Source organism: Misgurnus anguillicaudatus, chromosome 4, assembly GCF_027580225.2.
Source record: "Misgurnus anguillicaudatus chromosome 4, ASM2758022v2, whole genome shotgun sequence".
NCBI classification, from domain to species: Eukaryota; Metazoa; Chordata; class Actinopteri; order Cypriniformes; family Cobitidae; genus Misgurnus; species Misgurnus anguillicaudatus.
Window position 1 is genome coordinate 33341872 of NC_073340.2, and position 21928 is coordinate 33363799.

Consider the following 21928-nt stretch of genomic DNA (forward strand, 5'->3'; position numbering starts at 1 on the left):
TAAGGCAGTGCCATTGATTTTTCTCAAGATGCACACCAGTAATGTCTTTTTCTAAGGCATGTTTATAATGCATAAGTGTTTTTACTGTTAATTTAAAACAATGTTTTAGTAAATCTTCTCCAGAGTTTGGGTTCAAATAGCTGATATTGCTGCTCTTTATAAGTAGGGCTGTCAAAATCGCTGCCAATAACCTCTATCCCTCAATACCTGACACCTTCAGGGTCTCTTCTCAATCACGTCTCTTTCTCTTCTCCTCCTCAGAGTGAATATTGAACCCTGTCTGTTAAGGAAGGCTCAGTCAAACACATAGGCGCTCCTGTCTGCGGTCTCACGTGCCTGAAATCTCGACTTTGAATTCTGAACAACGGCATCCTTCTTTAAAGCCCCTCTCTACATCTCTATGGTCCATTGCACCTGATGCCCAGGCAGATAAATGAATTGATTTGCACGGAGGATAATAGTGTGATGACATCACTGTCCTGTCAATCAAAGCACGGCCTGCACCAAACCTCATCATGTGAGGCCGGACGGGAAACCGTAGGACAGAGGGGGATTTGGGACTCTCAGCGAAGGTTTGCATTCTCAGTTGGGGTCTACACACTGAAGCACAGATGTGTGATGAAATCCTACTGGGAAGGAAAGAGTGCAAGCCACAGTTATTTTCTATTCATTGACATGCCGCTGTTGAACCAGCATGCAACCCTGAGAGCGTGCCGTGCCCTGGAACGACAATGTGGAATAAATCTCTCCGGAAATGCTCTGAAAATTCAACCCATACAGATGTGAAACAGCACATATTGGCTGTAAAATAAATTAGCGGATAAAACTGTTTGAAATGCAGTGGGAAATTGATCACCCGCAAATTAAAATCTCGCTCTCTGTCTACAGCAGCCGCCAAACCATGCAATTAAATTTCTTCTGTGAAACACAAAGAATACTTAAAATCCAAAAAAGAGACAAATAAGTCATATTTCGACAGTCCATATGACTACTGCGTCTTTATATAAGTCATGTTTTCAAGTGGTTGTGTGCTGAAAATCTTTCCCATGAGATTTGAGAACTGCAGATTTTGCATTCCAGACAACATGAGTACATTTTGACAACCTTTATTTTTGGGTCAACCAACACTTAAACTATTACACTGTCAGCTACTTATTCAGTATTACTATCAAGCTACTAAAAATACTGAATAAACAATTTGAAATGTTCAGATGGAGAAATGAAAAATGATTGCTGTCTGGAGTGAAAGGCCTAAAGCATGAAGTTCATTCTCACACACTTTCACTTCAAATGAACGAGCAAAAAACTTTTTTTATTCAGAAAGTTAACTTTCTTGCGATTTTAAAGGGTCTTTATGGAACCATTCAGCCAAAAAATAGTTCTTCTATGGTATTGTGAAGCAGCCTTACTTTCAAAAGTCTAGTCTCACAAGTGGACGATGTGTTAATGGGGTCTAAAACGTTTTGAGCTCATCCATTTTTGACCACAGTCACGGTACATTCACACCGGGCACCAGCGTTAACGCTTCTCATTTACTTTGAATGCTTGACATCATGCATTGCCGAACTGAATTTTGGATCTGTCGGCATCACGTCACTGCTGTTGCTCGTGGCAAAAGTTGAACATTTCTCCACTTTTCAAACGCCAACGCATGCGTCAGCCAATCAGATCACCTTATGCCAATATCCTAGTGCAGAGCCAGCCAATTAGGTTTATGCAAAAACCGGAGAACAGAGGAGCATGTGTTGTGGCCACTGTGATTGGCTGTTGGCCATGCTTCAAACATGTTGTGTGTCAAGCGTTAACGCTGGTTCATGTTCGGCACGGTCTTTAGGCTATCACTGATAAAACTACCACCTCTTTCATTTCCGTTTTATTTTGCGAGTGTGTAAAAGTTGCACAGGCTTATTTCAACAGATTGCTCTGAAATATCAGAGAAAGAACTTACATATACACATAAAAACTTTGTCCAGAGTGTTTACTACAACACAAGCAGTGGACTCTGACTCTGACATTATTTCTTGCAAATTAGCATTTTTAATCAGACTCTTATGTTCAGGGTCACTTTAATGGCAACAAAAAGGTTATTAGTTAGTAATTAAAATTCCTTTTTTTCACAAATGCCTCTTTAGTAATTTCATTGGTATTTAACAAATCTTTGCAGCAAAAAATTTCCACTTTAAAAAAGTCTCCAGTTACTCTTTATGGTCCTCTTTGAATAAATGTAAAAGGTTAAAAATGTGCTTAATATCCTATTATAAGACGGGCAGTTCTGGTTCTTCATTCTGATTGGTTGAAACGTGTTCTAAGCCGTGATAAAATACCCCTGTAAACCCACGGTTCAGACCGCATCACATAAGTATCACTGCGCCACTGATGTAAGAAAATAAACACAACAGTCTTTAATCATATTTTTTTATTTGTCTACAACTGCACAATTATGGCGATATCCGGATAAATGTTAATAAATATTGTTGAGTCATCTAATCAATAAAGAGAAAACGCTCCCTGCGGAGTTTCTACCACAAATTCATATTTCCGCTATCCACTGGGTGGCGATCTTACCCAACTTAAACACTGACGCATTCACTCAACACTAAAAACATTGGCCCTCATTTATCATTCTTGCGTAGAAACGAGCGTATATGTTGGCGTAAGATTATGCTTACACTTCTCTCACCGCCTGATTTATGAAACTGTGCGTACCGTTGATATTCAGGTGTACGCAATACCTGCCCTTCATAAATGCCGCGGCTGAAAACGATCTACATTAGAATAACAAGCCCATATAAATTCATGTCTCCACCTCCCCCACGCCCTCATTTTACGCCATTGACACACGAAAGACGGCAAAGAACAGAAACCGGGGAAGTGAAAAGAAACAAAATTGTTTTATTTGGGAGTTTAAAGAGTGGGATTAAAGGCACATTAATAATTGGATGACAATTTGTAATATTCTTATTATTATTTTTATTATTAATATTGATATTTAGAAGAATAATTATTTATTATTATTATTATTATTTACTGTTGCCTCTAAATTCTATGTCTGCTTAATGGTTCAGTTAATTTTTTTAAAATAATATTTTAAAATGATGTAGTAACTTTTGTAGTGTGTTGTTCTGTATTTACATACAGTTGTTTGTTAGCTGTATCTTAGATCCAGTTTGATACGGAGCTCCGGATATAATTCAAATTAACAATTTGTTTCCACGACATCCACATGTTTTATAGGCTAATTCATAATTTGAAGTAATAATAATTGTAATAGTAATTACGAAATATTATAATAATTAATTCCAAGGAACAAACTGTTGAATATTGGGAACAAATTCTAAATTTATGGCCATACTTTAGACTAAATAAGAAAAAGAAGTGTCCATAATGTAGCATAAAAAATAATTCGTGGCCATAATTTTGTCCGCATGTCATCCGGATTTACGGCTCCTTTCAACACAAGCATTTTACTTTACCTCATCTGTATTTATTTATCATCGAATGGTATGTAACTAGCTTACCTTTTAACGCATTACAATGTTTTCGTAGCACATCCTTGTGCTTTCTTGCAATGTGCCGCTTCAGATTCCAGGAAGAATATTTGCTAACTTTTACAGTCTCTCCGCACTCCCTTTCAATTTTTTCTACCTGCTCAATCTTAACTTTGATTTTTACTTTACATTTATGTACAAGGCTTGAATTCCATAACTTATTGATAGACGTTTTTACAGATTCTCGAACTAGCAAATTATCAAAGGGCGTTCTGGGTTCAACGAGCGGTGCTGAGGGAGCGGAATTTTCGGAAAGGCGCTTTGATGGTAATATTACCGCAACGCTCCGCTTCCACTAAGCTCCGTTCACATGCTCGCTCTGAAACATCAGGTAAAGCGCACAGGCTCTCAAAGGAATACATATGCATACAAATCAAATGCTTTGGTAAAGTCTCACAAATTAAACATTGAACATTGTTGCATAAAAATAAACACTGAAGTTTATAATTACTATGTTTTATTTTTTACAGTGGGTCATAATATATCATATATTTTAGTTTGTCAGTGCGTTTTATGGTGTTAGGAAGTGTTTGCGCATTTCTGCACTAATTCAAAATGTGCGTACACCACCTCCTGAGCTGGCATAGGATTTGAGCGTGCCGTACGCCAACGTCCATATTGATAAATCTCAAAGTCACCGTGGTTTTGGGTGTACGCAAGGTGTACGCTGGAATTTTGGTGTACGCACTTTTGATGAATGGGGGCTATTGTGTTTTGACCAGGCTCTGAATCTGATCTCTTACAAAAGTTATTCACAAAAATTGGAATTATCTCCGCTTTTACCTGAAAATTTGAGAGGTGATAAGAAAACAAATGAAGGTAAGATAAAACGGTTTTTGAAAGCGGATGGTCTGTTCTTTCATTTGATATATTTTATGTTTATTTAAAGAAAATCATTTTTCTGTAAGGCATTAAACTAAAACTGAGTGGCAACTTAAAAAAAAAAAAAAAAAAAAAAAAACGCTGACGGGAAAGAGTTATGCATGCTTCCAGGCATATCACTTCAACAGTTGCACGATATAAACGTTAATGTACAAATTAGATGAATGTTGATTTATAAAATAAACACCACAGTCTTAAATCATATTTTTCATTGTGTCTTTGCTGCATCTGTGTTGGTTGGGAACAGCGCTCTGTTGCAGCCACACTTGATTCTGAAGAACTACTTTGTTTGGCGGAAGAGTAATATTTGTACTTATATAATTATATAACTTATTTGTGTTTTATTTCATGAAATCCTGCTAATGGGGATTTATAAAAACAATAAGCCCCGCAAAGCAGTGGGGTTACAGTGCATTTTATAACAGCTAAGGGTGTTTTAGCCACTGTGCTTCGCTTCGTGCCTAACAACGCTCCTTAGCTGTTATAAAATGCACTGGTAACCCCACTGCTTCTTGTGGCTTATTACTTTGATATATTCTGTAAACCGGGTTAAAAAAATCTTGCATCTCTTGTACACGTGGTCCACCAATGATAAGTAAGATGTACCTGTATTCTAAAAAAAACTTTCAGAAACTTGTACAAACCCTGGCGAAGTGCATTCGGCATTTAAATAACCTGCATCCAATTGCTTTTTTGACACTCTGCCATAATTAATTCTTCCATTTAATGGATCTGCCAACAAATCAACTTAAATCCGTTATTTCTCCCACTCATGTTTTAACAACTCATCTATAGGCTTTCCTGTCAACCCTCCCGTTTTTCCCGGGATTCTCCCGTATTCTACCATTCTTTCCCACCATCATCACGTTTAAATAATTACCCGCATTTCTCCCGTATTTTTTTGCTTTCTATAAAAACCCCACAATTGGTGTATTTGATGTTTGCTACATTCACCTCCGGTAAAGCAGGCGGCAGTGTAACATATCACTCAAACGACACCCACCAATGAAACAAGAAGAAAAAAGCTTCCAGAGAACATAGGCCCTGTCCCAAATGGCACACTCCGGACTTGTGGTCCTCCTCAGAGTCCACACTTTGATGCAACCCAGTCTCACCCCATGGCGTCAACACTTGACGACACCCGACCATGCGCCAACACGTTGACGCGGAGGGCACACCCCCCGCGCCACCCCCCGACGAACTGGGGACCTCAACACCACTAAGTCCGTTGCATTATTTTTCCTATTTTCTTACCATTTTCTACCATTTTCGCGTCGGTTTAGGGTTAGATTTACATAATGACATCCCTACCCAAACCTCTCCCTAACCCCAATGCCAGGCGACAACTGTTTAATTTCGCGTACCTAATAGTATTGAAGTCCCCAGTTCGTCAAAAAATGACGCGAAAGGTATACCCTCCGCGTCAACATATTGACGCATGGTCAAGTGTCGTCAAATATTGACGCCATGGGTGTGAGACCGTGTTATTTGATGACATCACGTAGTCCAGACTTTAGGGACCCTTGATGCGAGTGTACGTGGGTGCACCGGAGTTGTATTTTGGGACAGACTCGAGCATCACACCGGAAATAGGTAGAGAAGTTGCCCGTCAGTGTGAACTCCTCCCTTCCGTCGCCTGATTGGTCTGATTGCCCTTTCGCAAGGACTTCTGGGTTGGCAAAGTGCGCAAAGCCTGCTGCAGTGCGGGCTTCGCTGAAGACCGCATTAAGGGGGCAAAGGAGGCGCTGATGAGCACACTTCAAAGCGTAAAAATGACAGATGGGACACCCTAAGGACTCGTAGACTAAGCGAGAACGCGCAATTTAAGGCCACAAGACCGAAAGTCCACATGAAGTGCGCCATTTGGGACAGGGCCATAGGTGTAGGATGACGAGCAGTGCGGAAAAGTACCGCCCACCTGGTTAAACAAACTCGCACATTTGGCTGTGCGGGCTGATGCGTGTGGCGGGTGTTAATTTTTTTTGTAACTTTACATGTAGTGAAACACTGCTGTTTGTGCTTTACTACTTAACTCAGAAGGTGTTAAGAAATGCAACGTCTGCAACCTATGTTGTGAATAATAAGTCGCTTGCTTATGCAAGAGAGCCATACAAACAATGATGCAAGGTATACACTGCAAAAATGACTTTCTTACTTAGTATTTTTGTCTTGTTTACAGTACAAATATCTAAAAATAGTAATAATAATTGAATAAAGATGCATTTTTTTGATGAGCAAACTGACTAAGAAAATAAGTTTAATGTTAAGACAAAAAATATCAAATTAAGTGAAGTGATTAAAACAAGCAAAACAATCTCATCTCCCAATTGGGTATGAAAATGTTACAAAATTTTTTCTTGAATTAAGTGTTTAAAATTAAACTTTTTTCAAGATTTTTTCTTACCCCATTGACAGTTTTTTTGTACTTGTTTAAGTTATTTTCTCAGGTAATTTTGCTCCTCAGAAAATACATTGATTTAAGAATTGTTAGATACTTACCAATGGGGTGAGAAAAAAATAATAATAAAAAACAAGTTTAAGTTTTTCTTAAACGCTTAATTCAAGAAAAAATGTCTAACCCCATTAGCAGATATTTTTGCTTGTGTTAGGCACAAATTCACTTAAATTTGATTTTTTTTTGTCTAAAAACTAAACTTATTTTCTTAGGTAATTTTGCTAATCAAGAAAATACATCTTGATTTTTTAGATATTTGTACTGAAAACAAGACAAAAAATCATTTTTTGCAGTGCAAGTACCTTGTTATACACAACATAGGTCGCAGGCGTTGCATTCCTTAACACCTTCTGAGTTAAGCAGTAAAGCACAAACAGCAGTGTTTCCCTACATGCAAAGTTATATATAAAAAAACGCACATCCCGCCACACATATCAGCACGCACATCCAAATGTGTGAGTTTGTGTACGCTGGCAGGCGGACTTGCGCGCGACCGTTGTAGCTTTCCGCTTGGCTCGTAATGCTCCACCCATCCCCAAGCGAAGTGCATTTGGCACAGAAATACTCTTTAACACGTCCAACTGCTTTTTTGACACTTTGCCTATAGCATGAGGAATCCAACTCTTAAACTGTGTTAATAAATCAGAATGCATGAAATACTGATAACCCCCCCTTTCATATCAGGTGTAAACAGTATAAACAGGGCCTAAAAAAATATATGCTGATTGGTCAATTCATCTTAAAAACAAAATATAGCAATGGGAACCACCAGGGCACAAAGCTATTGTGTATAATAAATGAAATGCACTTATATATTCAGTTCCTGCCCCAAAACAGCTTTACAAAGAATAACCTATACAAATCCCCATTGTGCCTATAACAATGCCCTCATTTTTTCTTTTTGGGGCTTATAAAAACCTCTTTGCCATCGAGATTTAAATTCAATAGGTTTATTTAGATTTTCTATAAAAAATAATGTGCCATAAAATCTTTTTATGCCAGAGTACACTAAGGTAGCACACAGCGCACTTAACACTTCTAATCCATTATGAAGAGAGGTCATTCTCTTAAAAGCAAGGTACATTCATTTGCTTTTAACTGAATGATGTTCGCAGATTTATGCAAGGAAAGATCAAGAAAATGACTTTATTTGAATCAGAACAACAGACTCATCCCATCATATAGAGAACTTAAAAAGATAACATCTGATTAGATATGACAAAGGCTCTTGTTCGGGAATCAGAAATTATGGTGGATAGGAAACAGATGGGCCAAAATTATCATAACAAAAAAGAAAAAGGAGAAGAGAAGAGAAAGGAATAAATGAATTGTTGGCTTTTATTGGCTTTTTTGCAGCTTGTCTAATTACCTAAATGAAACAAGTTAATACAACACAATTTTAATTTTTTTTGTCTCAACCTATTTTTATAATGTTCAATCTGCTTAAATTTTAAAAAAATAAATGAACTTAAAGGTGGAGTCCATGATGTTTGAAAGCCAATGTTGATATTTGAAATCACCTAAACAAACACGCCCCTACCCCAATAGAATCTGGACCTTCTGTTGATAGACCCGCCCCACACATACGCAACCCAGCATTTGATTTGATTTGATTGGCTATAAGTGTGTTTTGGTAGTCGGCCCGTCTTCTTTTCCAAAGCGTTTTTCAAACATCGTGGACTCCGCCTTTAATCATTTTATATTGGGACCACATTAATGATTTTTGTTGCTATTACTTACTGGGCCGTGAATCTGTATTTCCCAGCATGCTCTGCATGCAACTGCCTTTGGAGAGTAATTTTTTAATTAAGTGTTATTTTATGCATTTTTAGGTAAAGAGAAATACTTAATAGTGTTGAATGTTGGTTTATCTTATTTATTTAGAAGAGTTTGTGTTATATTTTTACGAATTGTTTGGTTACCATCGTGCAGAAGAGTGGCGCTTGTGGTTAAGTTGTGGATGTGACGTATGTTCTTCTTTAACTGTGTTAATGTCTGTTTGAAGATCAATCTCTTCTCACATGTTCATCCAATGTATCATTAGCATGCTTACGTGTGCTTATGCCAATTATTATTATATAGAAACTGACAATTGGTTTAACTAGACTTTTTTGCTTGAATGAACTTGTTTTGTCTTTGTTGAACAGACCAGAATTAATTGCGTGGAAAAGTTTTCCTTAACTGAATTAAGTTTATTGAACAAGACATTTTTATGACCAATGAAAATATATTTATTAAGTTGGTGCAACAAAAGATTATTTGTTTAAATTAACTTAATGTATTCTTGTTGTACAAGCCTAAACTAATTTCGTGGAAAAGTTTTCCTTCATTCAATTATGTTGAATGAACAAACAATTTTTTTGAGTGTATATCTGGAACCAATATAACATCTTATAGCAAACTTATAGATCACTACTGGAATAAGTCCCAAAACACACTATATGAAGACATTTACCATGATTTTAATGGTAAACAGCCAAAAAGGGACTGGATAAAAAAGAGTCAAAAGGGATTGTTCTCTCCTATACATATATTAAAATGTTAAATATCCCTCTGTAAACTTATCAGCGACTTTAAAACACATATACATTAGATCAGGGGTGGGCATTTTTGGTCCTGGAGGGCCACTGTCCTGCAAAGTTTAGTTCCAACCTCAATCAAACACACTTGAAAAATCTTATCAAAGGCTGCAGAATGACTTGGAAATGACTTTCAGGTGTGTTTGATTAGGGTTGAAGTTCAACTTTGCAGGACAGTGGCCCTCCAGGACCAGGAATGCCCACCCCTGCATTAGCCCCTATGCAGTTCCAAAATTAGCACTTACTGTGTCTCTACTGCACCCTTCAGGTCAGCTGCAGTACTGCAGATGGTTTTCAGTAAAGTCTCTGGCGCCATACAGTGGACTCACACGGGAACAGATTATTTGATTTCTATAAGAAAACAGAAATCAACAGAGCTTTAGTTTTATTTGCTCTTTTTCTCCAGTGGGTTTCTGTATTACCAATTTAATATCTGCTAAACGGTTGCTTTAAAAATCCATCTCTATCCCGCTGAAAAGCAATTCCAGCGTCCTCCAAAGACAAAATATAAAAGCAGAGAAATGATTGAAATGTAAACAGCAGAGCCTCCACTGAGACGCTGATCACATGAATTACGAAAGATTTGAAGCTGAAAGACAGAGAGCATTAAAAACCTTGATTATCAGCTGGAAACCAACACATTTGACTGTGCATATTAAGAAATTATTTACAGACATTATTGCAAAATAAACATATGAGCACATGCGAAGCAGCGGGGTGCTGGATCACTTAGCTACTTAAAAAATAGAGAAGCAGATACTGATTTGAAATCAAAATATTTAATTTAAAGAGATTACAGAGTGACTAAAACACTTAGAAATAAAGGTACAAAAGCTGTTGGGACAGAAAAAGTCCTAATATGTACAGTGTAAAAGCAAGCTGTTTGCCAGAAACTTACTGTAAAATTAATTTTATGTTATTTCCTTGCAACAGTTTGTTCAAAGTTAAATGAACATTAAACATTAACAAGTATGTATAGCTACAGACAGAATAAAACTGAAATAATAGCCTTATGCAAAGCATTATGGAAACCAAAAGAAATCTGAAGAAAAAAACAGAAAAAAGTTGATGAGAATTTGCTTTGCATGAGGCTGTTATTTTATAATTTTATTTTGTAAAATCAAAGACAGATCTAGGTAAAGATTGTATCATTGAGGTACCCATGTGAACTTTTGATGTACTAATTTGAAATGGTACCACCCAAATGAAAGCTTATTTCTGAGAGTGCAGGAATTGGTCACCACGAGTCAATTACAAACATTTTATCAATTATTATACAAAACAAAAGTGTGTAGCGATTCATTAGCAACCCAGGTAAGATACTTCTACTAAAATATACTTAAAAACTATTATTTGTACACTGTAAAAAGTGAAAGCTGCTCTACTTTAAAAACGTACTGCAATTGGTAACAATTAAGTGAAAAATGTAAAGGTTCATTATGTAAATTTTAGAAAGATCTCTTGACAGAAATGCAATATAATATACATAACTATATTTTCAGTGGTGTAAAAAGACCTTATATATAATGAACTGTATTGTTTTATCCACATACACCACGTGTCTCCTTACATGTAAGTCGCCATCATGTTTCTACAGTAGCCCTAAACGGACACACTGCTCTACAGAACGCGTTTCATCCGAGGGGCAATCTTCCGATCTCTCTAATGAAGCAATACGGAAGTGACTTAAACTGCAATTCATCAACTGTCCGCTTGAGGCTGGCTCCAAAAGGGAGTCAATTCCCATAGACTCCCATGTTAAAAATGGCCAACTTTATAGTAATTATGTTTACAGCCTGGTACAAAAAGTGTTTTTGGCCTATATAGCTAATTTTGCCCTTCATGACAACTGTGAGGTGGGTGAATTTTTTTGTAACTCATCCGTTTTTATATTAAGTCTTATACTTCTGCATAATTAAGGGCGTGGCCACTTGAGTGATGGTTATAACAGCCACTGCTGTCACTAGACTCGCGCTAGGCGGGCGTGGTTTCACATCAGCTTCACCCATGTCCCGCCTCTTTAACCATTTTTGGTTTTCCGCGGGTGATTCGCGGGGACGCGCGGCCATGATGGCGACGGCAGGCAACGCCTACTTTAAGCTTCAGAAATGATCTTCACAAACCAATGGGTGACGTCACGGACACTACGTCCATATTTTTTTACGGTCTATGGTTTCATCCCTACGTTGGCTGCGTCCAAAAACTCAAGGCAAGTGACTCGTTGCCTCGCTGCCTCATGAGGCAATGACTTCAGAGGCATGAAGGCAGCTCAGAGAAAGGCTTTCGGACACATTTCAAAGGCAGCGTGTTTGAAATATAAACAGAGAGCACCTTTGTGATAATTAATCACATATTTGAAAACTACAATACTAATTTCTCGCTAGAAAAGCAATTAAAAGGTATAAAAAGTGAAAATCTACCTTTATTTACACTAAATTTGTGATCCAGTCGCTTCCTTGGCCGCTATTTTATTTTTTCGATCTCAACCAGGCTCGACCAATCACATTCGTATTGTACGCCCACGCATAGGTATCTCAGGAGACAGGAAGTTAACCTAACATTGAATTCGGACATGCCTTGATGCCTTCTTGCCTTGGAAAGCTGCCTCAGGAGGAAGCAATTTAGAGGTTTCGGACGCAGCCGTTGTCTCAGGCCCTGTCCCAAATGGCACCCTTCGGACTTATGGACTTCCTCAGAGTCCACACTTTGATGACATCATTTAGTGCAGAACTTAGGGACCCTTGACGCAAGTCCAAGAGGGTGCACTGGAGCATATTTTGGGACTGACTTGAGCGTCATGTCGGAAATAGGAAGAGAAGTTGCCCATCAGTGTAAACTCCTCCCTTCTGTCATCTTGCTCTTTCGGAAGGGCATCTGGGTTGGTAAAGTTTGTAAAGACAAACATGCAAAACAAAGAGCACTGATGCATTTTAAGATATGTCACTGCAAGCTGTTTTCAGTTTGGACAGCTCTTACATTTATTTTAGTCTAGGACTAGTCTAATCCCTGTCTGGGAAGCCGCCCCTTAAAGTGTGGTACATTGTTTTTTTTTGTGTGTTTAATGTATTAAAATAATCTAATAATTAGATGTAATTAAGTTTATATCAATATCCACAGACTAATGTTTTGTACCTTAAGTACAAAATTAGTGTGTGAAGTACATTCACTAAGTGTATTTTAGTACATCCCATTTATTTTCTCCACAGTGCAAGTTTTAGCACTAACAAATAAACACAAACCTATCATTAGCTCTGAGGTGGTTATGCAATAAAATGAACAAAAAGGTAAACCTTCAAATCTAAACCGACCATATTGCTATAGAAAGATCCCTAACATGTATGTTTGTATAGCTCTGAGTATTTTGCAATATATGGGAAAAAACACACATATTGTCTTAGAGCTTGATCAGGTAAATGGCTGGAACTTTTCATGGAATAAACAAGGCAAATTTTTCTGGATAACGAGTCCAACGATACGGTACAGTCAGAAAAAAAAAAAATAATGATCCCTGGGTGTCACCGCGGCAGTACCCTTTAAAAAGTACTTTGGCACCTAATAAGTTTATATTACCCTGCTGAAAAAAAAACAATAAAACCATTACAGAAAATTCTAATGGTTTCCATTAAAATACCATCAGGAACCATTAGCTTTTACCATTAAAACCAATACATATTCCATTAGAACCAATACGTACCATTAGAGACCAACAAAAACCAATACACTGTAGTGTGTTTTGGGCCATATTCCATTAGAACCAATACATAGAACCAATAGAACCAATACATACCATTAGAGACCAACAAAAACCAATACACTGTGTGTAATACGAAGGTTCTCAACTCATCTGCCTGCAATGTTTTGGTATTCCTGAAGACCTTGATTACCTTGCTCAGGTGTGTTTGATCAGGGCTGGAGCTAAACTCTGCAGGAAAGTGGATCTTGAGGGCCAGAGTGTAGAACCTCTTATATAAAACATAATAGTCAACTAAACAGTCTCTCCACCAATGAGAAGAAAATCCCATGTATTATACTTTCCCTTGGCCAGTGACATTAATCCAGCCCATTATTTTCAGAACACATTAGCTTCATTTTAAAATATGATATTGGGTCCTGTTGCCATTTTCCTTGCCACTTCACACACACTTGGACACACTTGGAGGCGATCTCTCTCTCTCTTGTAGCCGTATCCACTTGCCTCACTGCTAAGTTTAACACATGAAAAAATCTTTGAGTAGTCAGGTACGATTACAATCATAAGGCTGTGTGCAAGGCCACCCAAATAACTTCCTTTAAAGATCAAAGCCGGTGAGCTGCTGATAGGTTTGTGGAACTCATTACATCTCACTACACCGATAGATATCTGTAAGTCAGCTGACCTCATTCTGGGGCTCAGTTCTGCCCTGTCAAACCCATCGAATGTCAATCATTGAGCTAAACTCATGTAACATTGTCCCCTGGTTTCATAGACAAGGTTTAAGGCTGGTCCTAGACAACTATAGAATAACCTAGACAGATCTCAAAATATCCCAGTGCCATTGATTTATCTCAAGATACACCCCAATAACGATTTTTTTCTAAGGCATGTTTATAAAACATCTTAAACATCTTAATTTAACTAAGGCCTAGTCCTGGCTTCAGCTAACCCTTGTCTGTAAAACAAGACCTGTGTGTCTTAAAGGTATTTCAGTTAAAACAAGGGATACACCTTGAGTGAAATTAGCTGCTGTTATTTAAGATAATGAAATGAGACAGAGCATCTTTGACAAACAGATAATTAATTTTAGCACCATCGTTACCAAGAAGAAAATGGAAGTATTGATCTGTTCTGGCCCTGTGATTACTGCGTTGAGTCTTTGAACTGTGATATTTATGCAAGTGATCCCAAAGTCCTACTAGTTGCACAAGACTGGAGAAAGAGGAAGATGCTGATGTACTGGTAACACTTCAGTCTTAAATATTCACTATCAAAATGCCTCATCTAATTCTGACCATGAACAGCCCATGTAAACAAAAAAGCAACCACTGCAAAATATATCATTACTATTTTCAAGGTATCTTGCTTATGAATGGCTTTTATTTGTAACATACACTTAAAATGTTTATACCCAACTCAACAAGGGGTTAAAACAATCCAGCAAAGGTTAAATTACAAACCAAGGTGACGCGCATGTCCGTTTTGACAACACTGGTTATAAACGGCATTTAGTAGACTGTAGCATGCACCTTAAGTGTATATAGTGCGTTTGAAAAATGTTTGTTAACTCTACTAAAAGATCTTAGGAACACTTTACCTTACTTGGCCACTACAAATTTTAGAGTTGGAAGAGTTTATCATTTTTCTTAAACCAATACAAGGCCACATTTAAGTTAACATTGAGCAATAAAGGAAGAGTTACGAAAAAGGGGTTGGTGAACATTTGCAGAGTAACTGCACTCTTCTAGCCTTTCTGAAGAATATTACACCACATCTTCTCTCAGCTTTAATGAAGCTCACTAAAGATGCTCAGAGCAAAGAGAGGCCAAGGTCACAGCCATCTTGCATGCCTATTCTGCAGCAAATCTCCAACTGTCTCTTCCTCTCACCCCAAAGAGCCCCTTCTCTTATAGATTTGCCTTTTAGACCCATTGAACATAAAAACCAAACGAAAGTGTACACTGGGCTCAGCACTACACATTTAAAATGCTTGAATAAACACTGTGCAACACCAGATAGAATTCATGTTAAGTGGAGAAAAGCTGACTTCAACAGGCAGAAAGACAAACCTTCTTGAGAGATTTCAACACTATTGTCAGGAAACGTCAGCTTAGGTGGATTGACAGAACTAAGGGAATACACTAGGTTTTTAGTGTCCAGGAAGACGTGACCATTAAAACTACAGTAAGGTTTCATTACCAAACATGACCTTACAAAGAGTAACATCATTAATTTTCTTAACTACGCAGTCACATTGTTCACTTTGCATTAATGTGGTTAGACAAAAGCCATTTTAACTCAGTATGTACTATTCAGCTAAGAGAATACTGCCCACACCAAGGCTGAAACCAATTTACCCAGTTTGTTTCAGAAAAGAGCAAACAGAACAGTATGTGCTTTTTACCTCAGGAAAACCATTTTGAAGAGCTGTTACTCGTGTCAATTACCCATTGTAGTTACAACAAACAAAAGGGAACCAAGAAAAATATTCTCAAAACATTTATTCAATACTCTAAAAAACAAGTTTGAGTGTTGCAACATGCACAAAACAGGCTTTCAGCCCTTGACTGCATTGTATTGGCTAAAGGAACCCTGTGATGGCTTAGAAAGTGGATAATTCTGGCCATAGGAGGAACCATAGCTACTTGAGACTGATGTTAAGCCACTGGACACTGAGCCACTAGACATTCCTTGACCTCCAACACTTGAACCGTAAGTGTCACCGAGAGCTTGGGGTGGAGCAGAAGACATCCCTCCTGAAGCTGTTTGGACAGTTGATCCTCGAGTTATGGAACCTGTGGGCAGTTTGAGAGAAGCAAATAGACTAGGTGACACTTGGCTACCTGCAGATCCAGAAACTGGACCACTTTGGCTAGAGGAACCATAGCGACTGTAGAGCACTGATGATAAGCCACTGGACATTCCTTGACCTCCAACAGTAGCATCATATTTAACAGGGTCAGTGAGGGGTTGAGCTTGGGATGAAACAGACACACCTGGGGCAGTTGAGCCTGGAGTCATGGAACCTGTGGGCAGTTTAAGTGAGGCAGAGAGACCAGGAGACATTTGGTTACTCACTGAGCCAGAAGATGCTATAGACAGGAGTCTTGAAGGCCTTGAACCAAACCCAAGGAGACTAGAGGTCTGCCGAGAAACAGGAGTTTGACCACTTTGGGCCACAGAATCCACAGGAGCACTTGAGGCTGGCGGGAAGGAAACACTACCAGATGTTTGAGCACTTTGAGAAGACCCACTCTGTAATGTTGCTGAACCAGAGGCCTGAACAACTTGATGCCACCCACTGGCTGAAGGCTGCCAACTTTGAAGTGGTTTGCTTTGAGACAGGGAAACACCACTTGAAACAGCTTTAGTCTGACTAAACATTGGCAAACGTGTATCCATTGAGGGTACAGGGGTGTATTTACCAAAAGTGCCTTGGGTCAAGAGAGAGGAGCCATTAGAAGAGCCACTTCCTTGTACAGAGAGATAACCACTTGATGTTAGAAGACTGCCAGTCCTGCTTGGGGAGAGTGATGTGTGCTGGCTGGGAGAGCTCTGACTACTGGCAGATTGACTAGAAACACTAAGGGGAGAGGAACCAAACATGCCAGAAGCAGGGGACACAGGGGTGTACTGCTGAACAGCGCCTGGATAGAGAGACAAACCACTGTCAGTACCACTTCCCTGTGGTGAAGCAGGGTAGCTAGCACCTCCAGCTAAGGAAAACCTACTGGGAGCTGGAACACGTTGGGAAGATGAGCTGCTCTGCAACACAGCTGCACCAGATGTTGAAACACTGCCATCCATAGCCTTAGAGGCAGGCTGCCAAAATGGAGATGGCTGGCTCTGATACATGGTCCCAGCAGGGGGGGCTTGGCTGTAAACTGGTACTTTAGCATCCAGGGAAGGTGCAGGGCCATATTGGCTTGAGGCAACTGGAGACTGAAGAGATGAACTGAAGGTAGATGTACCCACTTTCTGTGGAGCTACATAACGACCTGAAACTGTCTGTGCAGTACCAGCACTACCCTGAAGGCTTGATGTAGCAAAGCCAGGAGAGCTCTGAGCACTGGTAAAAAGGCTAGGTGCCCCTAATGAGGAAACGAGTTTGGAATATGCAGAGGACCCAGCAATATATGGACTACCACTGTAACTGCCTACCCTCTGTGTGGAAACTAGTGGACTAGGACCTCCAGCTGGGGAAGGGGAGAAGCTACTGGGAGTCTTAACAGTGTCAAATAGAGAGCTGCCATGCGATAGCACTGTGCTAGAGGTCTGAATACTTGGGGATGACATAGAAACAGAAGGCTGTAATCTTTGAAATGGCTGAGGCTGGGACATGGAGTTAACGCTTTCAGCAGCTTTATACTGGCACAAAACATTTGGAGGTGAAGCCATAGATGCACTTGAGAGCAAACCAGGGGCAACTTGACTAGGAAGTCCTACAGAGGATAAAGGCTTACTAGGAGCTGGGGCACTTTGAGGGGAATAGCTGCTTTGTGACACAACTGTACCAGAGGTCTGACTACCAGGGGAGAAACTAGAAGGAAGCCATTTTTGAGGGACCTGAGGTGCTGCCAGAGATGCACTTGGATACAGCAAACCAGGGGCAACTTGACTAGGGCGTCCTACAGAGGATAAAGGCTTACTAGGAGCTGGGGCACTTTGAGGGAAATAGCTGCTTTGTGACACAACTGTACCAGAGGTCTGACTACCAGGGGAGAAACTAGAAGGAAGCCATTTTTGAGGGACCTGAGGTGCTGCCAGAGATGCACTTGGATACAGCAAACCAGGGGCAACTTGACTAGGGCGTCCTACAGATGATAAAGGCTTACTAGGAGCTGGGGCACTTTGAGGGAAATAGCTGCTTTGTGGCACAACTGTACCAGAGGTCTGACTACCAGGGGAGAAACTAGAAGGAAGCCATTTTTGAGGGACCTGAGGTGCTGCCAGAGATGCACTTGGATACAGCAAACCAGGGGCAACTTGACTAGGGCGTCCTACAGATGATAAAGGCTTACTAGGAGCTGGGGCACTTTGAGGGAAATAGCTGCTTTGTGACACAACTGTACCAGAGGTCTGACTACCAGGGGAGAAACTAGAAGGAAGCCATTTTTGAGGGACCTGAGGTGCTGCCAGAGATGCACTTGGATACAGCAAACCAGGGGCAACTTGACTAGGGCGTCCTACAGATGATAAAGGCTTACTAGGAGCTGGGGCACTTTGAGGGGAATAGCTGCTTTGTGACACAACTGTACCAGAGGTCTGACTACCAGGGGAGAAACTAGAAGCAGAAGGCAGCCAGTTTTGAGGGACCTGAGGTGCTGCCAGAGATGCACTTGGATACAGCAAACCAGGGGCAACTTGACTAGGGCGTCCTACAGATGATAAAGGCTTACTAGGAGCTGGGGCACTTTGAGGGGAATAGCTGCTTTGTGACACAACTGTACCAGAGGTCTGACTACCAGGGGAGAAACTAGAAGCAGAAGGCAGCCAGTTTTGAGGGACCTGAGGTGCTGCCAGAGATGCACTTGGATACAGCAAACCAGGGGCAACTTGACCAGGGCGTCCTACAGAGGATAAAGGCTTACTAGGAGCTGGGGCACTTTGAGGGGAATAGCTGCTTTGTGACACAACTGTACCAGAGGTCTGACTACCAGGGGAGAAACTAGAAGGAAGCCATTTTTGAGGGACCTGAGGTGCTGCCAGAGATGCACTTGGATACAGCAAACCAGGGGCAACTTGACTAGGGCGTCCTACAGATGATAAAGGCTTACTAGGAGCTGGGGCACTTTGAGGGGAATAGCTGCTTTGTGACACAACTGTACCAGAGGTCTGACTACCAGGGGAGAAACTAGAAGCAGAAGGCAGCCAGTTTTGAGGGACCTGAGGTGCTGCCAGAGATGCACTTCCATACTGGGGAGAACCAATAGCTAATTGACCTAGTCTGCCCTGAGACTGCACATATGAGACAACAGGTTGACTACTAGATCCTTGTGCTAGGCCAGACGGACGGGAAGGTGCCAACTGATAACTAGAGCTACCTTGGGAACCTGAACTAAACAAGCTCTGGGAACTTGTGGGGTATCTAGAGCCAGCTAGGGGTAAAGAACCAGGATGAGAATATGTAGGGGAAGACTGACTTTTACTTGGAGACTGTTGGAACAAACCACTGAAACTGGTACTGCCTCCCTGTGTAACTTGTGGTCTAGAACTACCCTGAGAAGTCAAAGTAAACAACCGGCTTGACAACCCTCCCATGAGTGTGCCAGAGCTGCTCTGAGAACTTGTATTCAAGGTTTTACTACCAGACTGGCTAAGAACAGTGGGTGAATAACTAAGTGGAGAAGAGCCTGGGACATACTGACTAAAGCTACTTTGAGATAAGCCACTTCCTCCCGTTGAAGAAACAAGTTGAATAGACCCTCCAGTGTTCAGTCCAGTGCTGTCCTTAGATGTGGAGTCATATTGATTGTAACCTATGCCACTAACAGACTGTCCAGCCATAACATTTGAAGCGGAGGAGCCTTGGACTTGAAACAATGTAGAAAAACTGCCTGGTTGGGATGGATTTTGTGGTGCGGTCAGAGACGTAGAAACAGAGCTACTTGATGCACTTTGGGCTTGAGACAAAGATGCATAGCCGCTAGGAGCACCCTCTTTAATAAACTGTAGATAAGAGAATAAAGATGTGCTGGGACCCGTGCCATTTCCTCGAAGCACATTAGAGTCAACTTCTTCATGAGGAATATTCCTTGTCACTGAAGCATTCAACATAGAAGACTGGACTTCCGGAGGTGAATAGGTCTTAGGGAAATGCAAGCTACGTGGATGAACACTTTCAAAATCCAAACCTACAGAACAAAGAAAACAAGGAATTATTAAGAGGCACTTAAGAGCCTCGTTTTAAATTCAAGTTTGATACTCACTTTCACGTCCAACAGCATGTTTCCAAAAAGTCAGAAAAAACAGCAAGTGGAGCCTGTAAGCAAAAAACAGTTACACAAAGAAAACAAAACACTTACACAAAAACACACACAAAGGATTAAAGAGAATACATAACTACCTTTTCCACCGCACATCCATAGCAGAACTCCTGTAATCAAGACTATTCTAACAAAAAAGTGGTTGCAGCAACTTAAAGTGCAGTCACTACAAATCCATGTATACTCTCAAACTCAATCAGTTGTCTTTTATAGGCCTTTTCTGTCCAATCAGATCATTTGAGCAATTATAGAAAATACCCCTCACATGTAAAGACTTAATTGGCTAATTGATAATTGCATTTACTAAAGTAATTAAGTAGATTCACCTGCCTCAATTATTGTCATCCAATATGCTTTTCAGAAGTTTTGGTTATAGTTAAAATAAACTCTTATCTCTTATTACAACTTTAAAGATACTGACTTTGCCATTTTTCCACAATACATTTAAATTTATTTTAAAGTTTATATTAAAGTTCAATCAAACAGGCTTTACTTTTCAACTTACTAATTATTCTATGTCTATACTTATCAAATTCAGTTATAAAAACTCCAAGTTGAAATCACTTAACTTTATTGATTACTTTAAAAATAGCAAAGATTTTAATCTAGTAAGTTGTTGACGTGTTTGTCATGTTGCGTCTTCCATGCGTTTTTATAATTGAGGGGTGAGTTGTTGGTTGCAATTAGCAATCTCACCACTAGATGCCGGCAAAATGTACACACACCACCTTTGAAGTGGAAAAAACTTTTTGAACTTACAGTTTTTCTCAGTCGCTTTGGTACATCTCTCGAATCATACTCACAATCTGCAAAACAGTAAGTGCATTTCTCACAACAATTTGTACAAATAGCAAAACATCATGGATAACCTGCAAAAGCCACTCTTTTACTCAAAATACTTAGTTCATCTCTCAAAATTAAATATCTGTGTCAATGAACATGTCAGTGCCATCAGAATAACAAGTCATTGTGTCATTGTGTACGGATAAGACAGTCAAATTGTTTAGTCATGTTGTCAATATAACAGTTTACTCTGAAGTGATGTTCTGATGTAAACTATGGCTAAAGTTTTGACGACAAGTATTGTAAATTGTAAGTTACACTTAGTATAAGTTATGTGTGAATTTGATTGCAAGAGACTTGACAACATTTACATTTACGCTTTTACTGTTTGTACTGTAATTCGTTGAAAGACCATGTCATTGCCATAAAGAAAGATAAAGACAGCACTGCAAGCACTGCATAGCATAACGAGAAAAAAAAGTTGAAATGTGAACATGATAGATGTCTAAAAGATGTCTAACCATAGCCCAACAATAGATTATGCATATACTTTTAGAACATGTAAAAGAAATGAAAGCAAACACCTTGAACACACTTTGCTTACATGTTGGAATATTATACATCTTCAAGTTATTTTGGCAAAAATGGCATGTAACCAAATTCAAGGTTATTTAGGGTAGAAGTGGGTTACTCATAGCCGGACTATATTGGGTCAATAGTTAGCAGTCATTTCAACGTCTCGGTTTTTGCTTGCTGTGGACGTTTCTGTCTGTTAGAGAAAGTCAAGATTCACCTGGGAGCAATTTACCAAGTCAGGACAGATTTAGAAAAAATGTCTAATGGAAATGTATAGAAATATGTTTGACCAGATATACTGTATTTTGACAACATGTTCAACCATTTTGCATGTAAAGACTTATACTATGAACTAATGCCTAAATGTTGTGGGGGGTGAGACTATTCAACAGAGAATCATTATAATACATTTTGATCAACATGAC

At 39.6% G+C, this 21928-nt stretch overlaps 1 protein-coding gene and 1 long non-coding RNA gene across 4 annotated transcripts in view; both read right to left on the bottom strand.

Annotated features, from left to right (window-relative positions):
- LOC129421139 (uncharacterized) overlaps window positions 1-9817 on the bottom strand; it is an 82754-nt gene extending 72937 nt beyond the window's left edge. For both annotated transcript variants that reach the window (XR_012369136.1, XR_008636989.2), the window contains exon 1: window positions 9710-9817. This is a non-coding gene — a long non-coding RNA (uncharacterized lncRNA). The remainder of the gene's footprint in view (window positions 1-9709) is intronic.
- Window positions 9818-15644: 5827 nt separating this feature from the next.
- Window positions 15645-20340, bottom strand: LOC129420786 (uncharacterized). Of its 2 annotated transcripts, XM_073867182.1 has the most exons (4): window positions 20225-20340; window positions 20088-20140; window positions 16890-20012; window positions 15645-16805 (listed from the first exon to the last, which is right to left on the bottom strand). In XM_073867182.1, exons 1-4 carry the CDS (start codon window positions 20242-20244, stop codon window positions 15715-15717), a joined length of 4287 nt encoding a protein of 1428 aa, XP_073723283.1. In that variant the 5' UTR covers window positions 20245-20340; the 3' UTR covers window positions 15645-15714. The 2 variants fall into 2 exon arrangements, with proteins under 2 accessions (XP_073723283.1, XP_055031828.2); XM_055175853.2 differs by having other exon boundaries at window positions 15645-20012.
- Window positions 20341-21928: the final 1588 nt, after the last annotated feature.